Source organism: Haliotis cracherodii, unplaced genomic scaffold (assembly GCF_022045235.1).
Source record: "Haliotis cracherodii isolate W230 unplaced genomic scaffold, xgHalCrac1.p SCAF_11, whole genome shotgun sequence".
NCBI classification, from domain to species: Eukaryota; Metazoa; Mollusca; class Gastropoda; order Lepetellida; family Haliotidae; genus Haliotis; species Haliotis cracherodii.
In genome coordinates, this window is record NW_027266266.1 from 5,059,810 (window position 1) to 5,085,693 (window position 25,884).

The following is a 25,884-nucleotide window of genomic DNA, read 5'->3' on the forward strand; positions in this document are numbered from 1 at the left end:
ACACGCCTACACCTTAGAGAAACAAAATAATACTATGTCATGTGATGAACACAAGTTTAGTTTATTGTGACAATTACAAAACATACATTCATAACTCGCATCAATATAATACTTCATCACTGCAAAGTCAGCCTTGTACAGAAACATACAATGGTTTTTGTCTTTCACAGCAAACACAAGCTAAGTATAACAATCAATACTTGTAAAAATTATTGGTATGTAGAAATACAGTGAAACCTTTAATGTGGTCTTATAAAAAATTGATATTTTACCAAAATTAGCTGTTTTAGATATTGACCATATAAAGAGCGACTTTGAACAGTTTTCATGAACAAAACTGCTATTCTTCAATTTTTCACTGGAACTTAAGGAACTGCTACATCTATGCAAGATCTGAGTTGAGAATGTTTCACTATATTTCACCTGGTAATACTACAAAGTTTACTTATTGCTCATAACAACCATTAGCTGTCAATAATTACAATAATCTCGTCTTCTGACTAGTAGTACCAGCCTGCTGTAAGCTCACCCCTGGAATACACATACATATTATATAATTTGCAGATTCGAACTAAGTCTTGTAGACGGATGGTGACTGCACTGGTGCTGAAGGTGCTAATATCCTGTTGGTATGGCAGATACCGAGCCTTGTTAAGTGGTATTCCTGATGCCAGATGTCATGTTTATCTGCTAAGCGGATGCAATATTTCAAAGTTGAAATTCATTTTCCATTTTTTTTTTCAAAGAATGATAAATCAATAAATATTTCACCCTAAGCTTATGAGCATGCATATTGTAGTGCAATATGTGTGAAAATCTACTTGTACCAGCTGTGGACACTGATATGACTCTAGAGTTCTTACATTAGATGCCAAGACACATTCAGTGGTATCCCGGATGCCTAGAGGGTAGGGATCGGCACCCTCTGCGCATCTTCCCGAGGCAAGAGAGTTAACTGACTTTAAAAGTCCAGTTTCCACCCTTGCCGAACTAGGCTGGAAGTCCTGGGCTCGATCGTAGCGCCACCAGTGGCTATTACGAGTTATGTCCGTTCTATGCCTCTCCTATTGACCAATCAGATTCAACCTCTCGTATCACATGCATTTGCTTCAAACAAAAAGGTGGCGCCCAATCAAGACGATCTGATTGATAATCAAGATCTATATTGTGATAAAACGAGTCTTACATCGCGAAGTGCATCAAATCACGTGAGCACCTTGATTAAAAGCATGAAAAGATTTAGAAAATATCCGTTGACAACGAGTTAGCGGTGCAAATGCTTTGCAAATCCTGCAGTCGACCGAAATCTGCATGACACTTTATGAACCGGATTTCGATTTTGGTGCGCGATTTGATTCGACTATGCATAGACTCATTAGTCCAGCCAAAATGTAACTCCATAATACCAGCCTAGTTCGGCAAGGGTGGAAACTGGACTTTTATAGTCAGTTTACTCACTTGCCTCGGGAAGATGCCCTCTGCGAGGTTGATGTCTGTTTTCGTCATATGAAGAGAAGGGCACAATAACCTGGGGACTAATCTACGGGCGTTTGGGGTCAGCGTGACATTGTCCAACAGCACACCAGGGCTGCATTCCACAAGCCAACTGTGCTGCTATGACTGTTATCAGTCTTTATCAAACTGTTGGACTTACAACAGTCACAGTGATATGATTGCTTTGAGAAAGGGCCCCTTGGCTGGGCTATTGTGTAGTGTTTCAACTTTGTGTGGTACAAGGATGTGAGCATCAACGTGATCATCAACTTGATCATCAAAATGACTCAATGACTCTTTAGTCTAGCAACACATATTTCATGACATGCCACTTGAGGACGAGTCTGTTGAAGACACTGTCCAAGACTTCAACCATATTATACAAATTGTCCATACTCTCATCATTTCACGTGGACACAGCAGTTTTTTAATATTCGACATGATCATATGACAAATCATAGGTTTATTCAGCAAGTTTATACACACAAAACATGGAGACAATCCCTTTTCTGACGCATGTTTAGATAACACAAAACATGGGAGATAATCCCTTTCCTGACACGTTAAGATAACACAAAAAATCAGCTCAATCAAAACCAATCTCATCAAAATCAGATCTTACTTCCCACTACCACTAAACAAAGATCTGAGGACATCCCATAACGACCTTTTCTCCAACCAGTGAGAGTGTCGTTCACCAGATCAGGAACGTGACGGAAAATTTAACATGGGGTATTCCAAATGACAGTTGCGGAAATTACCACTGACTCCACACAATCTAGGCCCATCTTTCAGCCATTCCAGACTGTTCAGACAGATCAGTTTTGAAATTATTAATCGTTTCAAAGAGCAGTTGCCAGTTTGAAACTAGTGCCATAAACCACGAGAAAGCAGCCTTCTTATTGGCTAATGTCGGCTTCTTGTGAGTCATTCAACTGGTTGGTCAAATTCACGAAATGTCAGTCTGAAGTGACACGAAATGTGATGTCCTCAGATCTTTGTTTAGCAGTAGCAAGAACTAAGATCTTATTTTGATGACATTGACAGTGATGACATTTGATGACACATCCAGACAGACAAACAGACAGAGAGAGACTCACACACAGACATGGTCAAATGAATGCACACACACACAGCCTACAGCTGTGATTAGGACACTATTACCAGGCACCATGACATTTCAATATTGGAACAACTGTCCCAATAGCTTGATATATACCTCTACTGTCATACATAGTAGGTAGCTTTAAATTATTTGAAAGGATAACAGAGCTCATCCAAGTAATAGATTCAAGCAGATTACATCGGAGGGTGTCAGAGCTAAGGGAGGTAACACTGATTATAAGACATAAAATTAAGACCATTTTCTGAATGGATGCCAATCTCATTAAATTCACATCTTACTTCTAGCTGCTGCTAAACAAAGATCTTAGGACATCCCATTATGGGTCACCTCAGAATGGCCTTTCATCACACCAATCAAAGCAATGGTTACCAGTTAGGGAAAGTGACAGTTGGAATTACGTTATAATTGTGCAACCTTGAAAGGGTTAACATGGGTTACGGGCTGTACTAGTGATTCTGTCAAAAATCATCGTTTATTTCTCACTACAATAAGCTAAACATTTCAAATGGACGAGATTTTCCACTCTGTGGGAAGTACTGCCACATAACATCAGCTCTCTATTAGACATTCCAGAATTTGTTTTTGTTTAGTTTTCAAATTATAAAATCGAGAACTTTGTCGAATTATTTTTCAAAGCGTAGTGTGGTGTGGAAGTGTGAATGCTCGAGAAAGCTGCTTTCTGCTTGGTTAATGTCCACTTCTTGTCAGTCATTTCATTGGCCGGTTAAAGTTTGCGAAAGGTTGTTCTGACGTGAACTGACATGAGATGTGCTCAGATCTTTGTTTAGCGGTAGCGAGAACATAGATCGGATCTTAAAAAGTGAGTGAGTGAGTGAGTGAGTTTGGTTTAACGTCGCTTTTAACAGTATTACAGTTATATCACAGCCTGTCAGCTTAATGTGGGAGGTCTCGGATGTTTACCACTTTGGTGAAACCCACGAGCACGGGTATGGTGCTGACAAACCTTGAAAAATAATCAGGGTGAACTGGGATTTGAACCCACAATAATAGCCTTCTGGCATGCCCAAAGGATGCAACTCTGCACAGCGAATCGCAGCGCCTTAGACAACTGGGCCACCCGTGCCCCTGATCTTAATGAGGATGAATGGATACCAACATGTATTTTCAACGTATTGAGTGTAAATTAAGGGTTTTATATCTCATCCTGTATTACTCCTTAATGCTTCTACTGCTATTTTCTTGACCTCGGAGAAGGAGCTGTGAGAGGTCCTGGCTACAGAAAAAGGTTGTACCTTTAAAATACATCTAATCACACAATCTTTTCATTTTATTACATCTGTCAAGAGCATTTATAGTGTGAGGCAGCATCAATGTTCACTGCTGGTAACTTGTCATCCATGTTTAGCCTGCGGTCCATGGACATGCACCGCTAGTGTGATCAGTCGTTACCATGTGCACAGGAGGTAGGAGCACAAGGGTCAGAATGTCAAATTGCTGAAAATGCAATCTAATAAAATTCAAATCTTTTACTCCGAAACCACTCCATTCTGCGTATTATATCGCAGTAAAAGATGAGATTGGCTGTAAATGATGCATTGTTTCTATTTGTGAAGCATGGCCATTGAGTGAGTGAGTGAGTTGGGTTTAACGCGGCTTTTAACAGTATTACAGTTATATCGCGGCGTGTCAGCTTAATGTGGGAGGAAAGCCTGAAGTGATGCAGGTCTCAGACGTTTACCACTTCAGTGAAACCCACGAGCACGGGTATGGTTCTGACAAACCTAGAAACATAATTTGGGCGAACCGGGATTCGAACCCACAATCATAGGTTTCTGGCGTGCCCAAGGGACGCAACTCTGCATAGCAAATCGCGTTGCCTTAGACGACTGGGCCACCCATGCCCCCATGGCCATTGAGAAGTATTCACCAAATTCATGGATTGAAGGCTAATGAATATGCTGTGTGTTGCTTCAAATGCCCTTCTTGCTTTGATATTGACATGTTCTGCCAAGTTTACTTACAATGACTGATTCCACATATATAAGGCCTGCTCAGAGATCCACAGTAAGTGACAGTAAAAATTCCCAATACCTCAGAATTTACAAAAAATAAGAATATTTTTAAAAAAATCAAATTTTGAACAATATCCCAATTTTGTCCCAATTTGCCTGCCAGAGGCACTAAGTTTGGAATCCAATGCTTCAAGATATACAATGTTTTTTCTGTAAGTGAGGAGGACCTGAACTTTTTGAAATAATTTCATAGAACATTTTTTTCATTACAACTGACCATGTTACCAACTCAAACAAAAACTTATGTTGTTGCAAAATTACATTTTGCAGCATTTCCTGGATCGTAGTTTTTCTGATCCCCCCCACCCACACAGACACACAGGCACACACACACACACACACACACACACACACACACAGGCACACACACACACACACACACACACACACACAGGCACACACAGGCACACACACACACACACACACACACACAGAGGTTATCAGATTCTGGTGACTTATGGCCATTGTATAAAGTCCATCATGTAACTACTGTACAAGCTGAAACAAACAATTTGAGACGCGCAACAAAAATATAGTTTAAAAACATGAAACTAATCTAAGAAAATACATGATTAGGAAAATACATTGTGTACAAATGGGATTGAATAATACAAGTGTGCTATTATGCTCGTTGCAATGCTATATTTCTGACAACATTCTATGAATAAATACTGGTAACATAAGCTGAAGCCAATCTGACAGCACACGGTAACTGAAGTTGTGGACAGTCGTGTAAAATCCTCAAACAAGATCACACCTTTTTTTCACTGTTCTTGATAAGGCGCCATTTATCATATCATCCAAACCTGGCTTCCACAGCAGATACCACCTGGGATATATTGGGACAACGAATTGCATCACAATGCTTTGCAGACCATTGGGGAAGTCATCAGGCACATGACATCACCGATCTCTTTGTTATTGAGGATGGTTAGCAGTGCTTTTTATACTCAAGACACTGGTTATTACTATTTACAAAATAAAACTGGGTGGACGAATGATCTGAATGATAAATACAATCTCACCCTTGTGTCTTTGGATGTCAAATATTTCAACACTCTGGATGAAATGCTTATATTATATATATCAACACTTGTGGATGAAAGTTTGATATCAAATATATCAACACTCGTGAATGAAAGTTTGATATCAAATATATCAACATTCATGGATGAAAGTTTGATATGAAAAATATCAACACTTGTGGATGAAAGTTTGATATGAAATATATCAACACTCGTGGATGAAAGTTTGATATGAAATATATCAACACTCGTGGATGAAAGTTTGATATGAAATATATCAACACTCGTGGATGAAAGTTTCATATCAAATATCCTCGGCAACCCTTGGAGTCTTAAATTTTATCCCCATATGTTGATATATTTGATATCAGAAGACACTCGAGTGAGATGCTCTACGTATCAAAGTGGGTAGGTTATACACATGCACAAACATGACAAAGAGACTTTAACTTTTAAAATTTCAATATCTGCGCCATAGTTAGAACTGTACTGAACAAGCCATTCATATCTTTTCTTAAGAAATGAGAACTCACGTAAACTAAAAGTTTCAATCTCATTAAAATCAGATCTTAGTTCTCGTTATCCCTCAACAAAGATCTGAGGACATCCCATTATGGGACACGTCAGAGCGACCTTTCATCCGACCAATCAAAGCGTCCCATGCCAGATCAAGAAAGTGACAGTCGGTTCCATCAAAAGTATCGTCTATGACTCGCTTCCATGGAATAAACATGTGAACGTAGGAGGCATTGCACAGTACATGGGAAGCACTGCCATACAATCGCAACCATTAGATCTTCTGGAATGTTCGTTAGTTCATTTTTCAAAATTTTAATCTAGAACTGTGTCAACATATCTTTCAAGCCTAGTGCCTTCAAGCTCGAGAAAGCTGCTTTCTAATTGGCTGATGTCACTTTCTTGATAGTCATTTCAGTGGTGTCAAAGTTCGCGAAAGGTCGTTCTAATGTGACCTGTAATAGGATGTCCTCAGATCTTTGTTTAGCAGCAGCGAGAACTTGGATCTGATTTTAATGAGATTGTAAAAGTTTCAGCTGTATAAGGTTTAATAAAGTACAGTCATTCAGTCTTCCCAACTTCACAACAGACTGCTCTCCTTCTATCATTTTATTATTCATATAATTCATAACTAGTATTCATACGTATAAAACAAATTTCCTGTCAAAGGTTTCCCGATATATACAAACATTTATGTGCGAGCAGCTTTATTTACAAGAACGTCGTTATCCAAGTGTTTACATCTTCTCTATGTTTCAGGTGGCCAGTATGACCCTCATAATCTAAAATATCGTCCACAAAATATTTCAAACAACAAAATCTTTCCAATAGCACCATAGAGTCTTTCAACAGATCAAGCAAGAGAAGATTGTCACAAAGTATAACAAGTCAGCCAAAATAATTGTTTGAACATACCAGGCTGACCTCAAAGAAATACATCACCAACGCCACCATCGTAGTTTATCGAAAGTTTAGCTGATACATACTCTGATTCAAAAGCTCTTTCACAACAACCATTTTCAAAAGTATATATTGAACACACAGCTCATTAACATAATTAATTTGGTCTTAAAACTGAACACGAATCGAAACCTACTTCAAACACATTGGTCCTTCTAATTTTTAAAGCACAAGCAAGACTTTTGCATAATTCTTAAACAAATAGGTTTTCTTAAAAATTGAAATGCTTTTAATAGCACATAATAGCATCCACAGCAAGAAAGATAATGATTATATCAAAATATTTTGGGAAACACATGAATTTGGATTTCAAATATACATTACAACACGGTACATCCTATAGTCATATTTGAGCAACTGGGTTAATACGAGCAGATATCTTAATACTTAAAACCATGGCATGTTCATAAAATGCCAGGTCATGCAATAAACGGACAAAGTAAACTGAACAAAATCCATAAAACAAAAATATCACATAAACATTAATATAATTCACAATAACTTGTGGCCACTTGTGGCCAGCACCACCACTAAAATCAACAGAACAATAATGTGTGATGGGTGGAACTTGAAAACTAAATAAAGTTCATATCAAACCCTCCTATCTATCTGCATGAAAAGAATACATCATCAGAATAAATGTATAGCTTCTAAGTGCGAAGGAATAGTTTCAAATGCAACATAAATGCATAAACTATCGTCGTAACAACGGTTCTCATTGGAAACACCACAGAGCTGCTATTGAAACCGACAGCATCGGCAACCAGACATATTCGGTCGCTTCTGTGAATTCCGCATTTCACCGACTACAACAACACTTACTGTCGCCACAGCGAGTGAAACATGGATGACAGCAGCAGAGAAGAGACATGGGGAAGTGTTTTAATCAAGACTTGTTTACAGAGAATGTAACTTTTATCAAGAACTTCATGTGCATTGAATGTAAATAATAATTCCCCCTATACAGATTACTCATTTTCAGCAAAAATCTATTTTTTATTCATTATTAATGTAAAGCTTATCAGTCATTGGCTAGAAAAATTACTTCACGCATAATTTACTTCACTGTTTACGTCTTAGAGCTAGATCTAGTATTTGCCCAACAACTGTTTTTATAACATGGTTAATAAAACATTCCGTCAATCAATGTCAACAGTAAGGAATTAGTCTGTGTCTCATTGGCACCTAAACAATAATATTAATGCCATGAATTTTATACTTTACAGTCAAGACTTCAGAGTCAGATGAACCAAAAGAAATTACTTAGCTTGTCCCTTATTTGTTTATCGCTGCCATTTCTCGAATGCTGTTTTTCTGGAAACAATTTCGTTAATTAACTACAGTCAGCTTTTGACGGATTCAGCCAAAGTTATTCCGATGAACTTGACCTAATTTCCCCACAGCAGCTGTGCACATTTTCCGCATCCAACCTCTGTCAAATTCGATACCGTTTCTTTTCATTTGAAAAATAAATGCATTTGTTTCCAAAAGAGAAGCAATGCTACCAATACGCCATTTTTTAAACCCATTCAACACTTTTTTTTCAATAGATAGGAGGGCCTGCATATATAGCATGTACATATTTTAGTTACGATATTAAAGTCTTTTACAATTATATGATTTTTATCAATGCTGAAATTCAGAAAATAGGATAATCATATAATTATGCAGTTCTTCATGCAAGTCTCCAAAGAAAAAGAATTTGGTTTGGTTAGTTCTCTACTTAGGAGATTACTCTTTTTAGTTGGTTTGTTTTGTCTTTACAATGCCGGTGGTCAACAAACTATAAAATATAAATTGTCTTCAAATGAACCTGAATTTCCTAAATTTATGCCCATCAACAGCATTCACAAGAAGCCATGTGAATGTCAACCTTTTCATGCCCAAACAACTATGCAGACTGATATGTCATATCAAAGGGACATAACTTTTACCAGTCAACACGGCTTCAAACTCTTATGGTAAACATTATGCTATGTATTTTGTATTTCACAATAAATCCATTTTTCAACAATTTGTGTAATATTTCTTATTTCATAATACAATTCGAGTCACAGGTTTGAAAATATTATTTTAGAAAAGATGTTTCAATTTTTTTTCATTGCTACTTTTAATGTCAGCAAATCCGTAAACCAGCAAAGAAAAATTAATTGCCTCAGCAGCAATATTTAACCTGTGAAATTATCCTCAATATCCATGTCAACATCATCAGAAAGTATAAGCTATGTTAGCATGGTTGGGCTTTGGTCAATACTGTTTAGCAGTGGGACAGTATAGCTGGGGATGGAGTGAGTGAGTGAGTGAATGAGTGAGTTGGGTTTAATGCTGCTTTGAATAATATTTCATTGTTATTTGTCACTGCATGTCACCTTGATGTGGAAGAAATCCTGCACTAATGCAGTTTTCAGATGTTTACCACATTGATGAAACCCACAAGCATGTGTATGCTTCTGATAAACCTACAAACGTAATCCCTGCTAATCTAGGAGTCGAACCCTTGCATAAGGGACGTAACTCTGCACAGTTAAATTGCGGCACCGTAGACAACTGGCTGCCTGAGTCCCTCGCTGTGATAGGAAGGTTTGGGGAGAGGATGTCGAAGGCGTCAATACAGGACATGAGTTCATCCCTGCAATATTTCAAAATCCCAATCTTGCTTGGTATGCCATATGGGTTATATCACAAGTAATATTTTCCTGTAACCATGGAAACCTGAATTATTAGAATAGTTTCAAACAAAGATGATAAGATAATAAAGGATATGTCTTCCACCGCACTTGTCTAAAAATGTGTGTTTGTTTATTACCGCCTATGTTGGAGATCAGTGTTAAAACAGTGCATCATTTCTTCACGCTTAGAATTTCCTATGTACACTACTTAGTTCTCACTCATAAATAGAATATATATAACATTACAATCTGCCATCAAGGTGTCATTGAAAACACTAACAAATAGATCTCAGTGTACATCATTGTATCATCTAACACAGAAAAGGATATATGCACTAACAATTTGAATACAGAAACAATTTATTTACAAGAGATCTCATGCCCGTACTAGAGATGAGGCAGGTTTGTAACTCGCATTCTGATTGGTTAGTTAGACTGAACAGAGGAGCAATCAAATTATGAACATCAAGGGCGGGTAATTGGAGATCCCGATAACGGATCCCGCGGATAGTGTAGGTTCAAAGAAAGGCAAACCCTGGAGATATAGAGGATGAGGATTGTGTTTATTGGGTGGCTGTACTGAAACATTCTGGGCATCTCTAGTAACACCCCATCTCTAGTAATAGCCCATCTATAGTAACAGCCCATCTCTAGTAACACCCCCATCTATAGTAACAGCCCATCTCTAGTAACACCCCCATCTATAGTAACTCCCCATCTCTAGTAACAGCCCATCTCTAGTAACAGCCCATATCTAGTAACACCCCCAAAACTAGTAACACCCCCATCTCTAGTAACATCCCCATCTCTAGTAACACCCCCATCTCTAGTAACAGCCCATCTCTAGTAACACCCCCATCTCTAGTAACAGCCCATCTATAGTAACAGCCCATCTCTATTAACACCCCCATCTATAGTAACAGCCCATCTCTAGTAACACCCCCATCTATAGTAACTCCCCATCTCTAGTAACAGCCCATCTCTAGTAACAGCCCATCTCTAGTAACACCCCCATCTATAGTAACACCCCAATCTCTAGTAACACCCCCATCTCTAGTAACACCCCCATCTTGTTGTGTAAACATGTAGCAATCTAACAATAAGTTTTACAAAATTCCTGTTTCCTCTTAAAAAAAGGAATATGGTCTTACAAAGCATTGATAACTTAGGTCCTGCAAGGCATCAATGTGAGTGAGTGAGTGAGTTTGATTTTATGCCGCTTTTAGCAATATTCTGGCGGGGGACACCAGAAATGGGCTTCACACATTGTACCCATGTTGAGAATCGAACCCGGATCTCGGCGTGACGAGCAAACGCTTTAACCACTAGGCTACCCGACCGCCCCCATCAATGTGAGTATCTAGGTTTTCAGATAACAAGGTGTAATCTCAGACCCCGCATTATCCTTGAGTAAGCATTGATTAACAGTATTTCAGTTATATCAGGCCAGCTTAATGTGGGAGGAAAGCTTGACCCATGAGTGAGTGAGTTGGGTTTAACGCCGCTTTTAACTGTATTCCAGTTATATCGCGGCGTGTCAGCTTAATGTGAGAGGAAAGCCGGAAGTGATGCAGGTCTCAGACGTTTACCACTTCGGTGAAACCCAAGAGCACGGGTATGGTGCTGACAAACCTAGAAACATAATCGGGCGAACCGGGATTCCAATCCACAATAATAGGTCTCTCATGTGCCCAAGGGACGCAACTCTGCACAGCGAATCGCGGCGCCTCAGATGACTCGGCCACCCGTGCCCCCTTGAATAATGGGTCGGTGCTGACAAACCATAATCAGGACATATCTGGGATCTAAACTCACAATCGTCGGGTTCAGGCACAGCTCTGCAGAGTGAATTGTGGGGCCTTGGATGCCTTAATCGTCTTCAAGATGTGAAGATTATGATTGCACAGAGTTGACGAGAATGGACATGATGGATAGCACATGTTTGACAAGGGTTGCATGTGTCTTTGCTCTCATAAACAAAATAAATAAATACTCAAAATATTGACGCAGCAATACTTTCATCATGTCAACGAGTAGAATTATGAAAAAACAAATGTCTGTTTTTCATCTCCCGATGAAGCATTTCACACACACATTCTAAAATCCTTAAATGCCATGCATTTTCATTACTACTTCACAAAAAAATATCCTTTGATAACTCAATTCACACAAATAGCTTGCTTATAAATGTAATGAAAGAAAATATTTGTCATACATTATAAAAATAGTTGATGAAGGTTGACAAGAGATGACTGGCTGATGATGAGGGTTGTGCTGTGACCGGAACCGCGACGAGGGCTATGACCGGAACGTGTGAACAACGCGCACCACGTACTGTCGGCACATGGGGCACTCGGCGAGGCGCTTGCCGCAGGATGTGCACGTGATCATGTGACCACACTCCAGTAGAACACAGTCTATAGTATTGTCCATGCATATCTTACACAGGTCCTGCTCAGAACTGGTGGTTATCCCTGCTGGAAAGGAAGAAGTAACTGTGACAAAAAGTGAAAGGAATGTCTTTTACCGGGACTTGTTCTAAAATGGCAAAGACATCTTTCCGAGGAAAGGGAGTTAACTGACTATTTAAGTCCAGTTTCCACCCTCGCTAACTAGTCTGGAATTTCTTGGCTCAATCGCAGCGCCAAAAGTGGCTATTACTATTTATGTCCCTTCTATATCCCTCCTATTGATCAATCAGATTCCACCTTATATCACTTGCACTTGCCTAAAACAAAATGGCATCACCCAGTGAAGATTATCTCATCGATAATCAAGATCTATATTGTAAAAAAAAGGTCTTACTTATGCACAGACTTGTTAGCCCAGCCAAAATATAACTCCATAATTCCAGCCTAGTTCGGCAAGGATGGAAACTGGACTTTTATAGTCAGTTAAATCCCTTGCCCCAGGAAGATGGTCCAAAGAGTGAATGACACTTAATCCTAACATGATTAACATGATGAGCTGTAAGCTCACTGATACCTTTTGCCAGCTGAGTAGGCTGGTTATCCTCAGATTCTCTGGGGTTTTCCTTTTGCTTTTATGGAATTACAAAAAAATGAAACTGTAAAACTGTAAAGTCGCTAGTTGACCACTTGAAAGACATGTATGAAAATGCTATTGGTTCACGATGTAAGTAAACCCTTCACTGATTGAACTTAAGTCGTCATGGAAACCAGAAAAAAATCAAATATTTTATTTTAGGAATATTTTTTTTTTCTAGTGGCATGGGATAATAAGGTATTTGCTGTTTTTTGTCTGTTTTTTTTGGGGGGGGGAGGGGGGGATTTTATAACAAATTGACATTTAACTAATACGCGGATGTAATGTTGAATGTTCTTATCAAATGCATGTTCTATACTCAGAGGTTATCATGTGGCAGTTAAGATATCTTACCCCATATCAAATCCAAGACCCCCATATCAGCTGTCTTGGGTTGATAAGAGATATGATATGGAAACTGCCATATAATGATCTTTTTATCATATATCATAACATCAAATGGTAAAGTGTTACTGTTTGAAAGGGAATGCAATACAATTTCATCCTGTTTGGAAAACATTGTCTCGTAAAGCAAGCTGAGCAGACACACAGGTAAGGGACATCACTCTAATTTCTTACCACCCAGGCTGATATCAATTCCCCGTCCAAAATGCTTGACACGTTTTATCAGATACGGATCAGGTTATTACACCCCCTATGATATGACTATCTCCATGTTGGCTCTATTGCACATGCCAAGAGCATCATATCACTGAAAGGTATGTGATAAAATATATTACATATACTACCAGAGCTCCAGATAACCTTTTGAGCAATTGAGTTTATACTCAAGGGATATGATTTTAATTGGGTTATTACATTTTTCATTGGGAAATTCATCACTCTATTGAGTTTTCCCCAAGTTAGTGACCATTTTAAGATTTAAAAAAAAATGAAATATTGTTTCAGATGTACCCCGGGTATATAACTGTTCTAAATATATAGGCTTAACTGAAAGTAAATTAGCTCGTAACTGTGTTTCGGAAATTTGCACGCACGCTGAAAAAGCTTCATTGGGTATTTACGCGTGGCGTTTTTATACATTTGAGTTTTTTATTTAACGCATGCGCTTCTGTATGCAAGTTAACTAAAATTTGTTGGTTTTTTTTTTTTTTTTTGGGGGGGGGGGGATTTTATGCAAATACACTGCTTATCTGTAGCTTATCTGTACAACTCAAAAGAACTTGAAGAAAACCAAATGTTTTCATGTTACTATAGTTAATCAGTCATACCATGAAAGACCACTTAGTCATATAAAAAAAAATGGGGTGTTTTTAAAAAAAAATTTAGTAGGACATATTAGAAGTCGAACATGTCATATTTAAGAGCCGTATTCAATGGGAGGAGTTATTGGGTCAATACATCATGACACATATCAACTAGATGAAATAATGTCGGAACAAGGCTTAAACTGACCAGAGGATGGCCATCTTGACAGACAGCCATTCGATCAATGACCAAAGAACACTATTTATACTTACTTAATTTATCTGCATTCTCTCTCATCTTTTCAGCTGCAAATTGAGGAAAGAAATGTAAGAAAGGACTAAACAATGACCCAAACCCAGCTCTCTAACAGGTCAGGCAAAATTGGGCTTAATGTTTTGTCATAAATAGCAACGTACATGCACGTTTGAGTGGGTTTGCGGCTGCTTGTACTAGTCCGGACTGATGCCGATTTATAGTGCTAGCCTGGGTACTGAGACCATGCCGCAGTTTAACATACCCCACTCAGACACAGTATACGCCAGACAGGGTAACAACAAGTACCATCTTTTAACATCTTTTGGTATGACGTGGCCGGTGATCGAACCGCGGCCCTTCTGCTCTCAGGACGGACGCTCTACCAGTAGACCACGGCGGTGCTCTAGGACAGGAATAGTTACACTTTTCTGCAAGTGTTCTATGGTCACAGTATGGAAAATTCAGAAGTGTTTCTTCTCCAACATTACTTCTGTGACATGAAGTATGTTCATAACATTCTAATATTGCAATGAGCCAGCAATGTCACATTTGGGGACACTAGAACTGGAATTCATGTATTGTACACACGTGGGGAGTTGAACCCAGCACTGTGGCGTTACAAGCCATGCTTTCATCATTAAGCTACCCCAGTGCCCCTTTTTTTTGCCTGTAGCAAGGGCTACAATATTACTCCCGTCAATGTATCAGTGTGCATTCATCCTCAGCTCCCCGGGGAGTATACAACCCAAGCTGCCTGTGAGGCACTATAAAATAAAAAATAACATTACCATGTAATTCTACTGGGTACCCGTTCACTGATGGCTGAACGGAGGTATCTTGTGAACCAAGTCAACTGAGGAGACATCATACGCTTGATGTAAATTCAGGCTACTGGTCTCCTGTCTAGAAGCTACTGGTCTCCTGTCTAGAAGCTACTGGTCTCCTGTCTAGAAGCTACTGGTCTCCTGTCTAGAAGCTACTGGTCTCCTGTTAAGTAGCTACTGGTCTCCTGTCTAGAAGCTACTGGTCTCCTGTCTAGTAGCTACTGGTCTCCTGTCTAGAAGCTACTGGTCTCCTGTCTAGTAGCTACTGGTCTCCTGTCTACAAGCTACTGGTCTCCTGTCTAGAAGCTACTGGTCTCCTGTTAAGTAGCTACTGGTCTCTTGTCTAGAAGCTACTGGTCTCCTGTCTAGAAGCTACTGGTCTCCTGTCTAGTAGCTACTGGTCTCCTGTCTACAAGCTACTGGTCTCCTGTCTACAAGCTACTGGTCTCCTGTCTAGAAACTACTGGTCTCCTGTTAAGTAGCTACTGGTCTCTTGTCTAGAAGCTACTAGTCTCCTGTTAAGTAGCTACTGGTCTCCTGTCTAGAAGTTACTGGTCTCCTGTCTAGAAGCTATTGGTCTCTTGTCTAGAAGCTACTGGTCTCTTGTCTAGAAGCTACTGGTCTCCTGTCTAGTAGCTACTTGTCTGCTGTCTCCTAGCTACTTATCTCCTGTCTCGAAACTACTTGGCTATATTTGGACATATAATGATATGATGTGCGCCAAAGCAGGCAGGTTGTATTTGGACAGAATATACCGCATGTCGCGTTGAATAATTCCTCAATATTGTTTACCTTTGTCTTTGTTGGACTGTTCTTCATTCCACAGCCGCTTCACTCTATCAGTGAGTTCCGTCTTTTCACAGCACCCCTTGTAATCGACAAAGTTGTTTGCAAGGACCTCTTTCAGTTGCCTGACCGTCAGTGTGTCGACTTCCCCCACAGTGGCAATATTTTCAAGCCTCATACGCGGGACTCGGTCTAACGTTGGTGACTCCTGCAATACCCATGTGTGAGACATTCACAGTTATGTTTCAACCTAATATTTCAGATGTGTTCAACAGGACAAGAAAATGTCTACTACAGAACAAATGTCTCTCATTATATCAATAAATTATATTTTTTATTGTATGTTGTTTAACGTCACATTCAGCAATATTCCAGCCACATGACGGTGGTCTGTAAATAATCGAGTCTGAACCAGACAATTCGTTGACTGACATCATGAGCATTGATCTACGCAATTGGGATCAATAACATGCATCAACTAAGTCAGCGACCCTGACCACTTGATCCTGTTAGTCGCATCTTACAAGCATAGTCGCCTATTATGGCAAGAATGGGTTGCTGAAGACCTATTCTAACACGATCTTCATGGGTCCAATAAATTTTCATGTTTATGAATATACATAATCTTTTAATAAATATATGTGACCTAGATATGCCACAGTGGAAAAACCTTTCTGAACACAACCACCAGTGTCAAAGCTCCTGAATGAAGGAAAAAACAACAACAATTATTTGACTTTGTTTGTTTCCTGTTGAACACCACACTCAGCAATATTCCAGCAATTTGATTGCAGCCTGTAAATAATCGAGTCTGGACCAGGCAGTCCAGTGATTGATATTGTGAGCAATGATCCAAGCCATTAGGATATGATGACACGCCATCACCGAGTCTGACCACCCAATTCATTTAGCGGCCTCTTACGACCAGCAGAGGTTGCTGTGGACAAATTCTAAACCAGGATCCCAATTGGAAATTATTCAAGTAAATATTACGCTGTGTGTTACCCAAAGGCTATATCAAAGTTGATTGTGACGCCATTTCATTATTAGAGCTAAACTGTGTCATGTGGGTCTTACCAAAGGCAAAGAGGTGAGGTGAAATTGGGTTTAACGTCATGTCCAAGATTATTGCACTTATATAGCGACTTGCATGTACGTGTGTGTGCGTGTGGCTGCTTGTACTAGTCCGGACTGATGCTGATTTATAGTGCAGTATACTGACTCCGAGCCAACCAGTCCTTGTTTTAGCCCCTTAATGCCGAGCGCCAGACAGGGTTACAACCAGTAACATCAACAACGTCTTTTGGTTTGACACGTTTAGGGATTCAACCCCGCCCCTTCCGCTCTCCGGGCGCACGCTCTACCACTCGACCACGGAGGTGGTCCAAAAGCACAGAGGCATATGCAGGGGTTAACCTTGACTTACAAAACTGGGGTCCAGGGACCTACAATAATTAATTTCAAGAGTCCTTACAGGAAATATGAGGGTCCTGTAAATTAATGAAAAAGTGGTACTACTTCAGAATTTATTGAGAGTTCGTGATGACTGTTCTGCAGTCACATCAGTTGAGAACTTCATCTCAGTTGTTTGCATGTGGGCATTATCAGCACACAAGATCAGCACTGGCTGGATACTTATAAGTGGTCCTAAAGCTTTCACTTTTATCCTTCGGGCCTCGAGGCTTCAATGTTTGAATCACCACTGATCAGTGCTGATGGTAGGAGTAGCCTGAGTACCTGCATGGGTTCCTCTGGAGACGGGACACTGTCTCTCGGTGTGTCTGTAGGGGGCACATCGGGGACACTGTCTTCTCTCATCCGCTCCTGTAAATAAACTCTGATGCAGACAAATTCATCTTTGAAAGTAGACAAACAGATTTACAGCTCTCTCAAGTCCTGCCTACCTGAGTTGATTGAAAAAAACATCATCTTCAACTCTATTCAATCCAAGCAAGTCTTACCACCAACTGCTGTACCAGTCTCTCTAGCTCCACCTCTCTGAGTTGATTGACATTTATACATCCCTCCCACTCTACTCAACACAAGCAAGTCTTACCACCAACTGCTGCACCAGTCTCTCAAGCTCCACCTCTCAGAGTTGATTGACATTTATACATCCCTCCTACTCTACTCAACACAAGCAAGTCTTACTACCAACTGCTGCACCAGTCTCTCAAGCTCCACCTCTCAGAGTTGATTGACATTTATACATCCCTCCTACTCTACTCAACACAAGCAAGTCTTACCACCAACTGCTGCACCAGTCTCTCGTGCTCGGCCTCTGAGTTTGAAACAGATCCTCGGCTGTAGTGGCGTATCACAAGGTCAATGAGGTCATGTTTTTCACGGCACATATTGGTTGGAATGTTGTGGCTGTCAAGGAAACATCTCATGTCCTTGACCTTCCACTCTTGCAAGATTTGGCGGCTAAAGTTCCCAGAGACAATAATTCGGCACTTTTGACATTGTCTATCACGTTTATTTGCCTCTTTTGGCAGACAAGTTGAGCAAAATTGGCGTTTACAATCTCTGCACATTTTCTGGAAGAGAAGAAATGTCAATTACTGTACAATGTTTATGGACTCTTAAATATTGGTTGTACCTATTGATACCATTACATTAAACTATAGACCTGATTAACAGAGCAGAACGAATGCTCCCTCGATTTCAACATTAGTCATGTCATTTAATGTATGAACCATAATTTGATGAACATGTTGGAGACTTAATTTCCTTCTTATATCAAATGATAATTTTAAGGTTAATCCATGTTTATCCTGTATCGTTGTGTTTTGTTTGTTTGTTGTTTAACGCCGCACTCAGCAATATTCAAGCTATATGACGGCTGTCTGTAAATAATTGAGTCTGGACCAGATAATCCAGTGATTGACATCATGAGCATCGATCCACACAATTGGGATACGATGACATGCATCAACTAAGTCGGTGAGTCTGACCACCCGATCCCGTTAGTCGCCCCTTACTACAAGCATTGTTGGGGCAAGCATGGGTTGCGGAAGACCTATTCTACCCCGGATCTTCACGGGTCTGTATCATTGTGGATGGAAACTAGTGTCATGTTTGTTTGAGTGAGTGAGTGAGTATGGTTTTACGCCGCTTTTAGCAATATTCCAGCAATAGCATGGCGCGGGACACCAGAAATGTGCTTCACACATTGTACCCATGTCGGGAATCGAACCCGGGTCTTCGGCGTGACGGGTGAACACTTTAACCACTAGGCTACCCGACCGCCCAACATCATGTTTGTCTGAACATGCCTTTAATCATGTTAATAAACAACTTACTTCTTACTGACTCAAGAATTACTTAAGATTATTATTGGTAATCGATATTGATGTAGGAATGATAACAGCTTTTCACTGTCAAGTCTTGATATTGGTATACACAATGTCGACAATGACAACATTTCTACAAAAACATTTCTTATTTCAACTGCATTTTTCACACAATTATCTGACATAAGATGTCCCACTGGGTTAGAAGCTGACTAGTGAGGATCACATCATCATGAAAGACTGGGTTCAATAATAACAATAATAACAATAATAATAACAATAATAACAACAAAAATAATCATCATAATAATGCACCAGATTCCATTTAACTAAGTGAATGCTCGAAACACAAAACCATTAGCACCCCAATCAATGGATTGGTGCGCTCTTTTCTCTTTCTCAGCTCTCTGGAAGCATACAACCAAACTGCCTGAGAGTCACATTACCATCTCATCCTACCGGGTACCCATTCACTGCTGACTGTGTGGAGCATACAACCAAGCTGCCTGTGAGTCACATTACCATCTCATCCTACCGGGTACCCATTCACTGCTGACTGTGTGAAGCATACAACCAAGCTGCCTGTGAGTCACATTACCATCTCATCCTACCGGGTACCCATTCACTGCTGACTGTGTGGAGCATACAACCAAGCTGCCTGTGAGTCACATTACCATCTCATCCTACCGGGTACCCATTCACTGCTGACTGTGTGGACCATACAACCAAGCTGCCTATGAGTCACATTGCCATCTCATCCTACCGGGTACCCATTCACTGCTGACTGTGTGGACCATACAACCAAGCTGCCTGTGAGTCACATTACCATCTCATCCTACCGGGTACCCATTCGCTGCTGACTGTGTGGAGCATACAACCAAGCTGCCTGTGAGTCACATTACCATCTCATCCTACCGGGTACCCATTCACTGCTGACTGTGTGGAGCATACAACCAAGCTGCCTGTGAGTCACATTACCATCTCATCCTACCGGGTACCCATTCACTGCTGACTGTGTGGAGCATACAACCAAGCTGCCTGTGAGTCACATTACCATCTCATCCTACCGGGTACCCATTCACTGCTGACTGTGTGGACCATACAACCAAGCTGCCTGTGAGTCACATTACCATCTCATCCTACCGGGTACCCATTCACTGCTGACTGTGTGGAGCATACAACCAAACTGCCTGTGAGTCACATTACCATCTCATCCTACCGGGTACCCATTCACTGCTGACTGTGTGAAGCATACAACCAAGCTGCCTATGAGTCACATTGCCATCTCATCCTACCGGGTACCCATTCACTGCTGACTGTGTGGAGCATACAACCAAGCTGCCTATGAGTCACATTACCATCTCATCCTACCGGGTACCCAATCACTGCTGACTGTGTGGAGCATACAACCAAGCTGCCTATGAGTCACATTGCCATCTCATCCTACCGGGTACCCATTCACTGCTGACTGTGTGTCATCATGCCAAGACATGGCTCTTGATATCAACCACTGGCTTTGATTTGATTATTTCCATGCCACTGTGATACAGATAATGGTTACCAATGTTGCTTTGAAACAAGAGAAGGGATTGATCACTTTATCTTCCTGCAAAGGGGAGACCTGATATTTTGTTCAAGATGGATATCTTTTTTGTTCTCAGGTTTTTTATCTTTTCCATTATTGTCATGATGTTAGCTCTGAATCCTCAGGTGGGGTAGCCTAGTGGTTAAGGGTTCCCCTGTCCGGCCAAAGACTCAGGTTTGATTACCCACATGGGTTCAATGTGTGAAGCCCATTTCTGGTGTCCCCTGCCATGATATTGCTGGAATATTGCTAACAACGGCGTTAAACAATACTCACTGAATCCTCAAACTCTTAATAATCAAATCGATTTAATTCTCCATGGATTCTCTACCTTAAATCATACATTTATCTGAGTTTATGTTACTTCACTTTAATTAACTGAAAGTCACAGCATCAGGCACGAATGTCAGAAGTTAAAGGCTGATATCAACTGCCTTCACCAGTTTTATCACGTGAAACACCAATACTGACCAGTGTTCATTATCAAGGGGGTACAAGGGTCCTTGGAATTGCTTTCTAATACAGCAGAACACGGATATAACAAACTACAAGGGACCAGAGAAATCAGTTCATTATATCCCTTGTTCGTTATACACGTTTTCGCTCGGAAACGTCCGCCATCTTGGATAAGACAAAACACAATACACGTAATTGCAGAGTTACACGTGAAATCTTCATGGCCTAATTTCACTGCAAGTTCGTCAGCTTTGGTCTTTCTTTGTTTTTATGCCAGCATCAACAGCATTAACAATTCTCAATTTCATGTCTGAACTGATAGCTTTCCTCTTATTATTGCCCGCCATGACAGCATATGCAAGTGTACTAACACTTGGACACAATCTCGTAAAATGTATATGTTTAATGTTTGTTTAACAGACAAGATTACATGTACAGGTAAGATTAACACAATGCAATTTAACAAGAATGGTCCGTCACCGCTGATCGTATTGATTCGCCACCATTGTGTTAATTCGCCACTGATTGCGTACAGCCAATTGTCAGTGACACTTGACACTGAGTGAGATTTCTCAGTTCGCTATACACGTCACTAATTAGTGATAGATGGGCTTGTCGGTGATCAGATATCAGTTCGCTGTATCCATTCGTTCGCTGGAGAGAGTTCGTTATATACGTAAATTTTCTATGATATATTACAGGAAATAAATCGGGGATTTTTTAACAGTTCATTGTATCCGTTTGTTCGCTATCCGTTTGTTGTTATATCCGTGTTCAACTGTATATATCAATCAGGGCATCCCCTCAAGCTTTAACATTTAACATTTGGGTTACATATGGCAAACCCCTTGATTTTCAACTCTGAGGTGACAGTGTGGGTGGTCAGACTCGGTGACTTGGTTGATGTATATCATTGTATTCTAATTGTGAAGATCGATGCTCATGATGTCAATAACTGGATTGTCTGGTCCAGACTCGATTATTTACTGACTGCCATCATATAGTTGGAATAGTGCTGAGTGCGGTATTAAACAACAAAACAAACAAAACAAAACTGAAAGAACATACCTTCCGTTTGAAGATTGTGAACTCCGTAGCACATGACTCACAGGCCATGGTCTTTGACAAGATTTCTTGACCGTTGACAACTGTCCCTGGATGCTGCTGGCCGCCCACGGCTCCCGCCCCCATCCGACCACGCCCGAGTCACCCTCAGAGCATCAACGGTCTACAGCTGAACTCACCAACCCTGTTTATGACATACAACTGTGTCTTCACTCGGACTGGATATCAATATACATCTTTGAGAATGATACTCGATAACTAAATATCTATCAATTACCTATAAATATGGAGAAGTAACTTCAAGCAAATAGGCAAAAAGCTCAGACAAAACAACATATTTTACCTCACTGGTGATTGGTCACAAATGTATGCATGGATTACATTGTGAACATTTGAGATGTTACAAAATCAGTTGCTTTCCCTCTTCGGCACTGGACAAAAACATGTCTGCTTCGGTAAACTAAAATTTGATTCCATCACAATAGGTTATGTAAGATATTATGAATGACACATTTTTCATATCAATAATCAGTATTTCTTCCCATGAACGATAATTCTGATTATTGATCTTTTTAGCCGAGCCTTGCCTTACAACAGCAGACTGGCATCTTCCCTGTAGGTATACAGATATGGCAAACCCTCCATTGGAGGTCAGGTCAGGAGAACCCTCAGAGATCTCTGACCAGTAAACACAAGGATACATGAGGTTTTGAGCCAATCAGGTATCAGCTTTCTAAATTATTAACCTTCATGATCTAACTGGCAGCCTTGACAGGACAGTCTTTTAATTGCTGTTTTACTTTGAGTGTAGTAGAAATAAAACCAAAGCTAAAACAAAATCCTCTGTTGTGGATTGAAACATTTGGCCATTATTATTCTCCATCTGGAACTGGCCATTTGTATTCATTTTTGAAATACTAAAATCAGAAAAGCTGCTCTGAATTCTCCATGCGTTTATACAGAGATAAACTAAGTCTATATGCTGATTGGCTGATACACTGACATGACAAAATGAAAGGTTTGTTGGATCTTGACAGAAAAGCATTGAAGTGAGTAAAACATCCGAGCCTAATCAATGCTAATGAGTGAGTGAGTTATGATTAAACATCAGTTCAGCTTTGTTTTGCCAAATTGTGACTGAGATTGGTATTTTGTAGCACTGTTATCATGGTCATGGGTTGGCCTAAAGATACTCAAAACAATAATAATCATAGTATCTTAGTGCATCATAATTGTTCAAAAACCGTAGTTTAAACACATTCTATTGTCACAGACGTCAAATAGATGACTGTTTGATTGGCATTCCAGAAGTTGGGTAATAAGTAAGAAAACAGTACAACTTTATGGATCACAACTTCTGGCTTTTTGCATATAGCAACGTTTTGCTCTAGATTCTTACACCGTTGTCAAGCTGGAGAAGCTGTTGTCCATTAAGTTGTACATTTTTCTTACTTATTTGCCAACTTCTAATGCCAATCAAACAGTCATCCATTTGATAACGGAATTTATGGCTTATGTGTTTTTCACTCCACCTGTGATGTTTAAAGATTTTTTGTTGGGTATCAACAAAACTTAAATTACTTCTAATGGGGAAGTAACCATAGTAACCAGTTGGTGAAAAGTGGAAACATAAGCAAAAACGTAGGTATATAAGGAAACTGAGTGCGATACAACACTTCCCAGTGCTATCAGCTTGCTGTGCTAATTCTTGCCATACCACATCAAGCGCGTACACTATTCCTGAAAACTATTATTCAGGGAGAATTGAAATTGTTTTTCTACTTTGACTTATCAAGGGGAACTGGCTGGTAACATGAAGTAGGGAAATGTTTTGGATGACTACAAGAAATTACCTTATATCTCTATCAGAGTATATATCATACGTTAATTAGCGCATAGGAACAACTACATTGTGACATTTCAGTTTTGATTTGGTTGGTTGGTTTGGTGTTTTACACCGCACTCAGCAATATTCCGGCTATATGACAGTGGTCTGTAAATAATCGAGTCTGGACAAGACAATCCACTGATTGTCATCATGAACATCGATCCACCCATTCGGGATCACCCGATCCCATTAGTCGCCTTTTACGGCAAGCATAGGTTGCTGAAGACCTATTCTACCCCAGATCTTCACGGGTCTTTCATTTTGGAAACATATAGAAGTAAATATATTGGTAGTGATTCCGTGGCTTTTGTACAGTTGCATTATATCTCATTTTTCGACCCCAGCATTCAAATCTTTACTTTTACCCAACAAAATTTTCAAGAAAATGTTTACCTCAAAATAAATAAAAGTCTACAAACAAGAAGAATGAGATTGCAAAAAAAGCAGTCATTATTTTAGACAATTTTCGGAAATGAGTGCTATTGAAATTATAATAATTCATGATATTATATACGCTGATCACAGTATTGACAATAAATGGTTTGGGCAGTGTACTTCGATTATGCTATTATCGGCATATCTGTGGTTGTCCCTGCCCTGGACAATGCTGGAAGAAGTGGCAAATATAAAATCCTAAACATATAAATAATAAACATATGTCGCCACAGTCGGGGTCTATCCATTTGTGAATATGGCTGCACCTATCTACCTATCTCCGCCTCTAAACACTGTGCACTCCCAAGCTTGTGTGTCAGTGGACAGTGCTTTGTCCAGGCAGTAGGTACATGATTCTGCTTATAAACGAAGGTGTTGACAGGGTGAAAGATTTTACAAATGGATCAAATTAGTACAGTACTTGAGCAAAGACACTGTGACAATTAGATTGCCAATTTTCTGATTCTACCACATGACCACTAGGCTACTATTACATAAAGTTCCTCAAAATAGCAGACAATCGTCCAAATCTGAATCTAGCTTACTGCTGAGCCTAACATGTTAATGACTACGGAGTCTATAATATTCACTAATACACACTATGTAACGACGAATATAATAACACTCAGGCATATTACCAACAATGACTTTTCAATCGTCAGTCCACAGGAGATTTGTCGTCTCTTTTTCTGTCGCCACTGTATATCTGGGGTCGAAGGCCTAACAGGAACTTGTATTCACCATGTTGATTGATTGACGTCACATGAAAACGAGAGTTGTCTTTCCTTGACAACCAAACGCACCTTCTAGACTTGCCGCGGCTCTTTATTTCCTTGAATGGTGACAATTCTATCGCCGCACGCTTATCCGTCGCAATACGACTAGACGCAATATATCAGCCATTAAAGTATAAGGTTAACTTGTGTAATAATGTTCCAGCAAGTTACATCGTAAAACGACCCGTGAAGATCCGGGATAGAATAGATCTTCAGCAACCCATGCTTGTCGTAAGAGGCGACTAACGGGATCAGGTGGTCAGGCTCGCTGTCTTGGTTGATACATGTCATCGATCCCAATTGTGTGGATCGATGCTCATGATATCAATCACTGGATTGTCTGGTCCAGACTTGATTATTTACAGACCGCCGTCGTAGAGCTGGAATATTGCAGAGTGCGGCGTTAACCAACAAAACCAACCAACATCGCAAAGAAATGCC

At 40.0% G+C, this 25,884-nt stretch overlaps 1 protein-coding gene across 1 annotated transcript; it reads right to left on the minus strand.

The window, feature by feature from the left end:
- Nucleotides 1-100: 100 nt before the first annotated feature.
- On the minus strand, nt 101-25,403 carry LOC139456138 (E3 ubiquitin-protein ligase RNF34-like). The gene is made up of 7 exons (XM_071237675.1): nt 25,306-25,403; nt 22,348-22,528; nt 18,189-18,482; nt 17,680-17,766; nt 15,949-16,150; nt 14,350-14,382; nt 101-12,300 (listed from the first exon to the last, which is right to left on the minus strand). The coding sequence occupies exons 2-7, from the start codon at nt 22,468-22,470 to the stop codon at nt 12,122-12,124; spliced, it is 918 nt and encodes a 305-aa protein (XP_071093776.1). The 5' UTR covers nt 22,471-22,528; nt 25,306-25,403; the 3' UTR covers nt 101-12,121.
- Nucleotides 25,404-25,884: the final 481 nt, after the last annotated feature.